The sequence below is a fragment of the Melospiza melodia genome, chromosome 11, assembly GCF_035770615.1.
Source record: "Melospiza melodia melodia isolate bMelMel2 chromosome 11, bMelMel2.pri, whole genome shotgun sequence".
NCBI classification, from domain to species: domain Eukaryota; kingdom Metazoa; phylum Chordata; class Aves; order Passeriformes; family Passerellidae; genus Melospiza; species Melospiza melodia.
Window position 1 is genome coordinate 1936673 of NC_086204.1, and position 12024 is coordinate 1948696.

The 12024-nt window shown below is 43.0% G+C and overlaps 1 protein-coding gene across 12 annotated transcripts in view; it reads left to right on the top strand.

The window, feature by feature from the left end:
• The window catches only part of PRRC2C (proline rich coiled-coil 2C), a 68185-nt gene that overhangs the window by 22773 nt on the left and 33388 nt on the right, over positions 1 to 12024 (top strand). For 11 of the 12 annotated variants that reach the window (XM_063165252.1, XM_063165251.1, XM_063165257.1 and 8 more), the window contains exons 5-15: positions 1755 to 1886; positions 3797 to 3969; positions 4317 to 4396; positions 5004 to 5137; positions 5219 to 5306; positions 5558 to 5699; positions 6656 to 6730; positions 7443 to 8058; positions 8857 to 9026; positions 10067 to 10313; positions 11345 to 11558. In XM_063165252.1, the coding sequence (XP_063021322.1) occupies positions 1755 to 1886; positions 3797 to 3969; positions 4317 to 4396; positions 5004 to 5137; positions 5219 to 5306; positions 5558 to 5699; positions 6656 to 6730; positions 7443 to 8058; positions 8857 to 9026; positions 10067 to 10313; positions 11345 to 11558 (2071 nt within the window). The remainder of the gene's footprint in view (positions 1 to 1754; positions 1887 to 3796; positions 3970 to 4316; positions 4397 to 5003; positions 5138 to 5218; positions 5307 to 5557; positions 5700 to 6655; positions 6731 to 7442; positions 8059 to 8856; positions 9027 to 10066; positions 10314 to 11344; positions 11559 to 12024) is intronic. The other variant, XM_063165255.1, reaches the window with a different exon arrangement.

Here is a 12024-nt window from a genome sequence, read left to right on the forward strand (position 1 = left end):
CAAGCCCAGATGGCACCCTCATTTCATTCAATTAATGCAGCACTGGGTTTGCAGTTTGAGGCTTTCAGGAAGCAGCACTGGATGGGAATTGGCAGCAGCTGTTTGCTGTCCTGGGTTTGAAAGCCAGGCTCCACCTGTTGTGCTCCTGCTCTCCTGAGCTGCTGTTGGCTCTCAGACCTTGCTGTTTTCCAGCACTCACTCAGTCTCCTGCTCTTGTAAAACTTGAGTGAGGCAAGGCCCAACCTTGCTCTGATCCTCTTGGTGGCCATGGAGAAGGGAAAGACTTAGGAAATGTAACAGCAGTGTGTATTTTTCAGCTCATGCTTCAGCTAAAAATTGGAGTAAATTACTACCAAAGTATCTTTTAACTTCTTTCTGAACTGCTGGTTGCCCCTCTGGCTTTTTGTAAACACAGTCAAGGAGATCTCTGGTGCTGTTACTTTGCCATTAAAACATTGTTCACTGTGTAAGCTTGAGCAGAAAACATTTTTCCAGATTCATAACACTCATGAATGTTGCATGCCACAGGATCTCAGAAGGGGCTCTCTTGCCTAGCAGGTCATCTGGTCAGTGGGACTGCTTTTCTTTCCCCTTGAAGTCACTGCTTGTAGCTGTTTAGGAGCAGCAGCAGTCCAGTGTCCTTTAGAAAAAACAGATTAATGTGGTCTGTAGTATGTGAAGTCAGAATGAAAATTGAAAGAGTTCAAGGAAATTTGTAGACACAGGGATAAATACTGGTATTTGCTAACATGTCTTTACACAGCACAGAGTAAGGAGTTTGTCCTGTGTTTAACTTTTTAAAAAACCCAACCAAATGAAAGCCCCCTGGGATCCCTGCATTTTATCTTTGTGAATGATTCTCTCAGAGACTGGAGAGAACAGAAGTTTTTTGGTGGTTAAAAAAAAAGCCAGTAGTCAGGATTGGGGGGGATTTGGACACCATATATTCAGATCCTTGTTTATGAGTTTGCCCTCTCCCCTAATCCCTGCAGCCTAGTTCCACCACATCCCTTAGAGTGGTCAGTAGCAGAGACAGGTCCAGGAACAGGCTGTTATTCAGGCTGTTGGAATGGAAACCTGCACTCAGATTATTGGTGATTTGGCACAGAAATGCTGCTGATCTAATAGGTCACTATACATTGTGTGTATGGGGAGGAAAGTGATGCAAAGCAAACCCAACAAAACCTTCTTACAAGGAAAACCAGCTTTATATGTGGCTTCCATACTATGTGCAACAGAGGTCTTTAAGGAATATGATGTCAAGGGTTTTAGAAATCAAAGAATGTTTTTCTGATATTTTTTTCATAGTGTAAAAGCTGTAGCCTTTTAAAGTCATAGAGATTTCTTACTGGAACAATAATTAATCATAAATGTGTTTGCAATTACATAGTTGTCCATTCTTGGGTGGACTATAGTTTTAGAGTGAAAAGAAGGAAATTTTTGTCTGAGAGGAGTGGAGAAAAGTGTTACAGAGCTGAGGAACTCCAGGTACTCCCTGGGCTAAGTCTTGTTCCATTGTTGCTCTCTAGTATTTCTGGATTTTTCTTCAGCAGCTGTCATAGTTGGTCCAGTAAATTTAACAACTTTAGAATTGGCATCCTTTATATTGCCAGTAAATGACTGTGGCTTTAACACTTAATGGTTTTTATTTTAAAGCTTTAATGTTCACTCCTAAAGGATGATCAGGCTTCTGTTGCTTTCTGACCAGTTTTGACTACAGCAGGTTGTGACCCTGTGAATATCTTGCTGTGCAGGTCCACCTATTCCAATCAATAGTTATTTCCAGCAAGAATTCCCCAGTCTGCCGGCAGCTGGGGATCAGGAGAAGTCAGGCAAGGATAAGGATGCAGCTGAAGATGGATCAGGAGCCAACCTACGACCACAGAGTAAGTGTGAGCTCCAAATTGTTGTGAAATTGCTTTGTGTGGAACTTGCTGCTTGTGCCCTGTACAGGAGAAATAGATGAATATGTTGTTTCAATCAGCACGCTCCTACAGGGAAGAAGTGGATATTTGGGCCTTTATTCTGCTTTTCTGTGTTCATGGTGTGTGGAACGTAGTGTTTTTAATCACTTCCCATTTTCCCATGTAGTTGTGCTCTGAGGAACATTTCTATTTGCATGATACTGGCATTTTCTTACTTCAGCTGCTGATGTCACAGCAGGTGGGACACCTCTTTAAAGAACTCTCCTAGACTTAACTAATTACAGAAATGGTGATCAGGGCTGGCCTTAAGTTGTTCATACTCCTAAGAGTGGAGCCTGAAAATTCCTGAAGAGGAAGTTCAGTCTACAGCATGCCAAAAGAGTGAGGTGTGCCTTTAAAGGCATTGGCATCTTCAGCTCCTGGATGCAGTGCTCTGACCAGCTGGATCTCTTTCAGCAGTGGGGGATTAAATCTGGTGAAAAGAACTATAACAGTGCTGGGTTTACATCTCTCAGGAAAGAAATGTGTATTTCTTCCCCCAGATAACTTTAATGGGAAGGTATTTGGGACTGTGCTTGTTACCAGTGGAAAACAAAGCTCCTTTCTCCATCAGAAATTTGGTTTTGATGAGGTTTGATGGACTAGATGTCCTGTCCTGCACTGTGGCTGGCACTGTCCCATGCCAGTGATAAGCACTTCAAAAAGGAGTCTGTAACTCCTTTCCTTGTTACAGGTCTTGGTTTCACTTGATTTGTTTGTCAGGTCCTGCAGACCAAGGCCATGTGCCTGTTCATGTCTTGATTTGGATCTAAAGAATAAATTATCAGGAAAAGGGAGAGGTGTCCAGCCCCAAATGAGAGCAGCTCTGTGTCTGTGCAGCCTCCTGCAGGCAGTGACAGTTTTGGTCAGCACTGTACATGCTATATTAAGCCCTTCTTTCCTGACAGCAGCAAGCTAAATGAACTTAGCAAGTAGTCAGTCCCCCTTTAGCAGCTGTGCTTCCCAGCAGAGAGAAGTGCAAGAACTGTAATGGATACTTAGGAGCAGAGTTTAACTCTGCTTAAAGGGTTTATGTCCCTAAAGGAACATCATTTACAGTGTGTCTGAATTTTTGTCTCCATTGAATCTGAGCACTGCTGCTAAGTTTACTCTGGTGGGGTTTTTTTGTTTTAACCCATGCTCTGCAGGCAGAAACTTTTAAAAGAATGGAGTGCCTGGCATAAATTATAAGTTATTAAAATCCCTGACTTTACCTGGACAATTTACTAGACATTCACACCAGAAGTACAGCCCTTATCACTTCTATTCCATCCTTATCAGGCAGAGATGCAAACCAGACTATACCTGTCTTCATTTGGATGCATTCTGTGCATTACCTTTCTTTTTGAGCTGCTTGAGAATTTCCTTACAGGCCTTTGCTGCTTAGGAACCTTGATCTCTGCCTTGACAGCATCTTCACACTGAGTCAACAGTGGCCCACTTAGCACAGCTGAGTCTGTTTTTTCCTTGTGCTATAATCAGTATCCTTCCAAAATTGTGCTGTGTTTTGGAAGGTAGAATGAGACAGCTGGAGCAATCCATAAATTTAGCCCTGACCCTTGAGGAGCACAGCTGGACCTAGGGCTGAGGAGGATCAGGAGCAGCTTCTGTTGATTCTGGAGTGGCCAGTGCTTGTTGCAGTAGCAGATAGGAACATGCATCTGCTGTGTCACCCAGGGCTGCGTGGGAACAACGTGTTCCTCACCATCCCTGGCTGGAAATCTGCAATTTCAAGTCTATTTCTGGCTTTTTGTGTGCTGATTCTGTCCATGCAGATGCTACTGATTGGAGGGATGGGGGTAATAAGAACAACTCTCCTGCTTCTCCAACAGATCAAGATGCTAAGGGACAAGAAGATGGCAGTGCTGCATCAGCAGAACAGAATGATGGCCAGAAGGCAGGAGACAAGAGGGATGTGAGGTTGCCCCAGGTCCCTCAGCCCAAGCTGAATGGCCAGCAGCAGCCTCCCATCTCATCCCAGTACAGAGCAATGATGCCTCCTTATGTGAGTGATGGTTGCATGAATCCTTTTTAAGCAGCAGGGATTGGTTTTTGGCTGGTGGGCTTTTCTTGGGCCCCTTTCTGTCCCCTCCATGGAATTCTTACCAGTTCTGCTGGAAGGGCAGGACTGAAACCCAGCACAGGATGTGGCTCATGGAGTTTGAACTTGTCAGGGGTTGATTAACACTTCCAGTCACTTCCCCTTGGGGACTTGATGTCACCCACTTGAGATATTAAGCAGACTTGAGTGGAGAGTTTCACTTTATTTCCATTACTTCTTTTGATGGTCTCAGTGTGTTTAATGCAGTAGTACTTTTTAATGAGTGGCTCCTGTTTTTAATCCCTTTTTAGATGTTTAATCAGTATCCCAGAATGGCATATCCTCCCTCCATGCAAGGTCCAACAAGATTTCCTAATTCTGAGCCTAGCAGGTAAGAAACCTAAAAATGGTTGTGGTTTTTGTCTGGGTATGAACTCTGTGACTTAATTTTGAAAAGGAATCATTTGCACTGAGTATCTCAATGGTGATTATACACTTTATAAGAACTGACACTGATCATCCTTCCAGGTTTTGCTTGTGTGGAGCAATGTCATATGGTGTCTGGAGTTTGAAAGCTCCACTGGAAAACTTGAGGCAATTCTGCATATTACATAGATTTTGATTGTGGAGAGCAGGAGTCACTTGCAGGAACATCTTTGAAACTTAAAGCAGTATTTTGCCCATAAAAAGATTTTTCCATTGTGACAGTAAGAGTAGTCAACTCCTGGTTGTCAACTTTGATGCTTTCCAATTCAAGTTGAGCTCTAATGCACTATAAAACTAATTTTCCACTTTTCTGTGTATTTTTCTATAGTGTAGGGTAGCTGTGCACATGGAACAGTAATTATTTGAATTCTGCTAGACACCCAGTGCATGAGAGTTCACTGTGCTTGAAACGACAGTGCTGTATATTTCAAATAATGATCCTACAAGTTGACCTTTTCTCTGTCACTTGTGGATAAGTAGTGACAGTGGCTTTTGTTTCTCTCATTTTTTAGAGGCCCAAGGGGAAGGGGCCCACCCTCATGGTGCTCAGAGCCCATTGAACGCCCATCCATCCTCAGTGCTAGTGAGCTCAAAGAGCTGGATAAATTTGATAATCTGGATGCTGAGGCTGATGAAGGCTGGGCAGGTAAGAACATCAGCTTAATGGTCTGTTATTTGTGTGCTGAATGTTTCTGAAAGGTTAATTGAACATTTGTTTATGCATCAGGTGCTCAGAGTGAAGTGGATTACACTGAGCAGTTGAATTTCAGTGATGATGATGAGCAAGGAAGCAGTCAGAAGGAGAAGGAAAGCGGGTGAGTTGGTGCTGCCAATTAGATGGGAAATGTCACTTAACTAGATTTTGGAGAGATTAATGAAATGAGTGCAAGTACTCATTCCAGTAGCACTAATTCCAGTAATTTAATACTGTATTCAACTGCCTGCAGACTCCAGCCAGCTGGGTGTGGAGTAGAAATTACCCTGACTAAGAAATGCTGAGGCTAGGAGATAAATCACCAAATACCTGTGTGGAGTATGCATCCTGTTTTTATTTCTTTGCACATAGTGATGAACAAACACCATCAAAAGATTCCCAGAGTCCTGATGGCCAGAAGGAAACTGAAGAACAGACAAATGCCAAGTCTACCACCCAGGTTTCCACAGCAGCAGCCAAAGGGTCTTACAGCAAAAGCTCTCAGCTTGATCAGGTTTGTGTGCTCCTCTCTTCAGCTCCTGTGACAGCAGCCTTGTCAGGAGAGCTCCGACTCAGGTGTCTTTCCAGACTGTCAGGTCAATTAAGGTTATGAACATGAGGGAAGGCATTAGCTGCTGAAAGCATTATCTGAGCCCTGCTAACTGATCAGGTGCTGCTCAGACAACTTAGCTGCCTCTGGTTGCAGCACAAAAATAGCCTGGCTTTATGCAGTGTGTCCTGCCCCACAGCCCTGGGGGGGCAGAGCTCTTCATCAGGCACTGGGGCTCAGCTGACAGGCTCCATACTCTTGTGTGTCCATCCCTGGAACTGGATGAAGCCATTCTGCTGTTCATCAGGTTTGCCAGTGGATAAATAGTCCACAGATTTTTCATGGGTGTGGGGATTTTTTTTTTTTATCACATTCCACTTTGTGCAGTGCATCTTAGCTGTAATGTGAATTCACTTCTCACACCAGTGGATTTTATACAGACCATGTAGAATTCATCAACTCAGCCATTTTTTGTTTCCTCTAGTAGAGGAATATTGCCATCCACCTCAATTTATGCCTGCTACAGTGCTATTTCCCCCCCTCCCCTCCCCCAGGAAAAGCTACTGTTGGTTTTGAAAATTTCCCAGAAGTGTTTTCTCTTGACACCAGTAATAATGAAGATGGGAAGTCTGAGAGTAGTTTTACTTGCACTTTCTCTCTGTATTAAAGATCACACTGTTCTTGAAGGTTTGATGCTACATTGAATCTAAGGAAAAATGGTGCAGAAACATAAATTGTTCAGCTCTCAGCACATAAAAGTGATAGCGTTTTTGCCCTTGTTTCACTGTAGATTTGTGTTGAATGCAGATGCCTTGTTAGATGGAGTATCTTAATGCAGTAGAAAAGAGTAAATCTAAAATGTTTCAGCTTAGCTGTGGTTAGAAGCTTGCTTAACTTTGGTACTGTGTTTGATCCTACAGGATCGAGGTCCAGCACAGCCTTCTATACATGAAAGAGGTGGCCCTGCTCTTCCTCCAAAATCTATTCTACCACTGGTAAGAAGCATTAGAATTGTCCTCATTTCCTTAAGTTCTTTAGTCTGTGGTGGAGGGATTTAGACTAAGAAAAGTAAAAATATGCTTCACATAATGATAAAGCTTTCCTTTAACAAGTAAAATGATTGTAGTGCCTAGGGCTGGTAGGAATGGGACCCCAACACAGCCACGCTGCAGTTGTGTAAGGCTGCCCCATCTTGTAAGTGCCATGTGAAATGCACAAGAATTTCAGGAGCTTTCAGTTACCCAGCCCCACTTGGGAACTGGAGAGGACAGGAGCATGGGGAACAGTGCTGGAGGGATGGCTGCCAACACAGATGAGGAGATGGAGTCCCAAATGAAATGTGAACTAAAATCTCTCTTATCCTGAGCTACCTTGAAATTCCTTGGCTCCTTGAGGGACTTCTGCCTGAGATTTAGAGCAGCCTCTGACCAAATCTGAAATATGTTTGTTATCTTTGCTGTCACTTTGCCTTGATGGTGATGGGGAGGAGAGCAGACATGAGCTCAAGTCCTTTCCTTCTCTGCCTCTCCTTTCTGAGCTCAGGTAGTGAGAATCTGAACCAGATCAGGAAAGTGGGGGCTGATTTTTCTTCCAGGTATTGCTTTTTAAAGATGCAAATACACAAGTGTTGACAAATAGTTAAAATGTAGTATTTCAGCTGGCTGCTTATGCAACACATGTACAACCTGACTGATTCTCTTCCTGCAGCACCCTCCTCCCCCTGACCGGCAGATGGGAAGGCAGGGACCCTTTCCCCCTAAACCAGTGCCAGATGAAGATGAAATTTGGAAGCAGAGGAGGAGGCAGCAGTCAGAGATCTCAGCTGCAGTGGAGCGAGCCCGAAAGCGGCGAGAGGAGGAGGAGAGGAGAATGGAGGAGCAGCGAAAAGCGGCTTGTGCTGAGAAACTCAAACGGTTAAACGAGAAATTCGGCTGCGTGACAAAACCCTCCCGGGAAGACCCTCTGAAAGAGAGAGAGAGGGAGAGAGAGAGAGAAAGGGAAAGGGAGAGGGAAAGGGAGAGAGAGAGGGAACGGGAGAGGGAAAAGGAGAGGGAGCGAGAAAAAGAGAGGGAGAAGGAAAAGGAGAAAGAGAGGGAAAAGGAGAAGGAAAAGGAAAAAGAAGAAAAAGAAAAACTGGAGAAGGCAAAAGAACAAGAAGTGGAGAAAGAGAAAGAAAAAGAGGTGGAGAAAGAAGAGAAGGAGAATGAAAAAGAAAAAGAAGAGGAGAAACCAGCACATGAGGTTCCTGAGCCTGTAGAACCTGTGGCAACACCTGTAGTAGAAAAACAAGAAAGTGAAACCAAGAATAACAAGGAAGAAAAAGGTATGCTTGCACACAAGTAGGAGTTGTCCTTCTTAAAGCTGAGTCACAGAGCATAGCTGTTGTCTAGAAGTCTCATTTGCATACCTAATTAACCTAGTGCATCTAGACCAATTATTTTCCTGGTGCATTACAGCTGATAACTGTCCTTTGAGCTAAGCCTGTTTGCCCAGCTCATCAAAAGTTTAGGGCAAAAAATGGCTTCTGTGATTTAGGCTGGACTTTGAGGAATACAGAAAGAAAAGCAGGCTTTCTTCTTTTCTTAAAGAAGTGTCAGCCACCCATGTTGTTTAAAAAGCAGTGCAAATTATTTCAGCTGTTCTGTTCTTTCAGCAAGCCTAGAGAAGTAGACACAAAGGGCACCTTTTTAAATGTGATGCCTTTTTTGTATTGAAACTTGAATGCCATGAGAAAACTGTTAGACTGTGCTTGGTAAGGTTATATAAATTTAAGTGGATAAAATTGATTGTAAAACCAAACCTTACTTAATGAAAAAAAGTTGATCCAAATGCAACATGGTGTCATTGATACAGCACTTCTTAAATCACATAATTGCTGCAACCTGAATGCCAGTGGTTGATTTCCCAATATATCTAAGTTTAAAAAAGACAGAGGTGTATTAACAGCAGTTCTTCTGTTTTGAGGGGTTGTCCTTGACTTTTTGTGCCTTTACTGGTTTTGGTAACTGTCAAGTTAATCAGGCATTTTAGAACATTCCTTAGCTGATATTCTGGTATAATTGTCAGTTTTAAGATTGACTGTTGTCTCACACAGGTGGGGGTTTTGTTGGTTTTTTTTCAGAAGATCAAGCAGTCTTTACTCGCCAAGACAGCGGTCGGAATGAGAAGGAGCTTTCACAGGTGACTCATGAGAGTGAGCCAGACTCAGGATCCCAGCCTCGTCCTGCTGTTTCCTCAGGCTATTCTAAACAGTTCCAGAAGTCATTACCACCAAGATTTCAGAGGCAGCAGGTAACAAAGCAGTTTATTAAAAGGAGGCTCTTTTAAAAAAAATGCTGTGTTCTGCTTCATTCTGAAGAAGAAGGTGACCAAAGGAGGTTCAGAAATCCTGAATTTTTGCTTCTCAGCTTCTAGAAAATCATATTGGCCGGACTTGATCTGCCTGAAACACTTTTTGTAACTTGTAAGGTCTATAAGTGAGCAGAAGGCTGGAGAAGCTTTGAAACTGGCCCACACTGGCATTGCCCTGGGCTTCTGTGGAACCTGAAGTCTGATGCTTGATTATTTCTGCAGCTTATCCTAAAAGGGTGTGACACTCACATTTAACTTGTGTCTTGTGGTCTGAGGAGCACTTTGCATTAATGACATGCACAAGGTGTAGGTTGTTCTGTCTCTCAGCTGCACACCAATTAAGCTGTAGCTATTGTAAGTTGTCCAGTCTGGTTTTCTCCCTTTTCTCCTACATCATCCTGATGCATGTTCACAATTAACTTTCAGAATACTTGCTGTCCTGGAGATAATTGTACTTGTTGTTCCCAGGGCTTATTAGAGCTGTGCTCAAGTCTTCATCTTATCAAAAAGTCCTGTGATGTTATTGTAGCCTCCTCAAGCTAGGTCTCATAAGCTCTCAGAGGCCTATAACACACCCAAGATAGCTCAGCTGCTTTTGGAGGCATAAAAATCAGCAGGATGGCTTCTGTTGCAGTGTTGGAAATAAAAAAGTTTAATAAAAGGCAAAATAACAAACAGAGAAAAACTAAGCTAAGTGTAGGAGATCTTTGCTCTTAGTAAAACACCTCACAAAAGTGATTAGTTTCTTTGTTCACTTCTTTTTCTAGTCAATTGCCTAAGCAAGACTTTTTGGCTTCTGTCCAATTAACTATCCTTAAGTTTGAGGTAAAGCCCTTTAGACCTATGAGATATTTTTTTCACCTAACCAAAAAAGAAAAACTTCCAAGCTTCTTTCCTTTTTAAGAAGATGAAGAATAGTTTTGTCACTCCATCAACAAGAAGCGCACTCCTATACTGTAACACTGATTTTTCATCTGCAGGAGCAAATGAAACAGCAGCAGTGGCAGCAGCAGCAGCAAGGTGTCCTTCCTCAGTCTGCTCCCTCCCAGCCTTCCAGTGGCCCTGTGCCACCCCCCCAGCACAGACCCCTCTACCAGCCCATGCAGCCCCATCCCCAGCACTTGGCTTCCATGGGCTTCGACCCCCGCTGGCTCATGATGCAATCCTACATGGACCCACGCATGATGTCAGGGAGACCTGCCATGGATATGCCTCCTATTCATCCAGGTAAACCTGGGAATGTTTTTTTTGCTGTTCAACTTACTTGATTTTGAGCTAGAAGTCTTTCCTTGACCACGATTTGTTTAGTGAATGAGTGGGTTTTTAAGAAGAAATCTACATTATTTTATTGTTTGAGACAAAATGGATTGTAGTCATATGTGACTAAAATTGTAGTCTTATGAGAATGTATACCTTTGACTATAAAGTAAAATCCCAGCTGTCACACTGCAGGCATGTGAGTGACACTTCATGTGATTAAAAATGTCATCATAAGCCTTTCTTTGTTACAGACAAAGCTGGCAAGAGTTAGGTTGAACTGAGAAAAAGTGTATTTACCATTTGTGTCTCATTACCTCTTAACACTTAGCACTACATTGCTTCCTAAAAAATCCCATGAAGCTTTACCATTTTTACATTACATATTAACAGCTCCAGTGTCTTAATAAATTTGTGGTTTCAGGCTCTTGACCCTAAAAAGTCCTTTTTAATTTGTGGAATAGCCATCTGATTTGCAGTTAGGAAAGCTGTTGGGCATAAATAATAGAAGTCTGTCATGTAATGTAATGAAGATACCTGCCCAACTTAAGAGCAAGGGAAAGGGTATCCTTAGTGAATGAATGGAGGAAATGGCAGGCTAAGCAGAGATAGTGAAAACTACAAAATCTCTTTGAAATGGTGCAAAGGAAAAAGCTGGAAATAATAGAGTATAAAAAACTGCCTGTGCGTACACTCACCTTGAATTTTGCCATTCAGATGTTACCATACAATCTTCATCCATGAGTTTATGGGTCCACAGGCTTGGTTCTTCCCATTACAGTGAAAGCAGACAGCTTTTTCCTTTTGCTGGGACATGGGATACAAGTGCTGAGTGTCATTTAGTCAGTCTGAGGTTGGCTGGCAGGGAATAGATGGAAGAAGATTGAAGGGGAGAGAACAGCATTCCTTAGTACCTCCTGGCAGACTTTGTTTTTGTATTGAGGTCAGTTTCTTTGCTAGTGTTAAATGTGTTTCAATTGTTGAACTTGACTCTGGCACAGGAATTATGCCTCCCAAGCCACTGATGAGAAGAGAGCAGCTGGAGGGCTCAGCAGCTGGCTCAGATTCCTTTGAGCACATGGCTCGCTCTGCGAGGGAGCACAGCGTGCCGCTGTCAGAGCCACGCATGATGTGGGGCTCAGAGCCCTACCCCCATGCAGAATCCCAGCAATCCACTTCTCCTCCCAAGGTCTTAGAAGAGCCTGATGATTTGAGGTAAGGCTTGTGCCACTCTCCAAGTCACACAGGGTGTAAAATGCAGTTTTGACTGACTGGGTTGTAGCTTCACACAAAACTTGAAAGGAGGAGGTGTGACTGGGGGTGCAGAGTACTTGGTGCTGTTGTACAAAACAGAAGAAGACCCTGCTCTGTGGCAGAGTCTAGAAAGACATTTTAGTCCTTGTTTAGACTAGGTGAATGGTGATTGGCAGAATATTTTGAATTTGCAGATCTGTAGAACATTCCTACAGTGTTCTCCTCCGTTTTCGCTCAGTTCTCCCCATTTTAGAGAACTTCTGTCCAATGTGTATTTGTTTCAGAAGTGGTGTGTTAAGTCCAAGTGGTTTAAAGCAAAAGTGCCTTTTGGCCTTTGATCCATGATGAATGGTCAGGATTTTCCTCTGCTTCTTAGAAGGATTCAGAAATTCCTTTTATTATGCTGCCATATGTATAATAGTTGCTA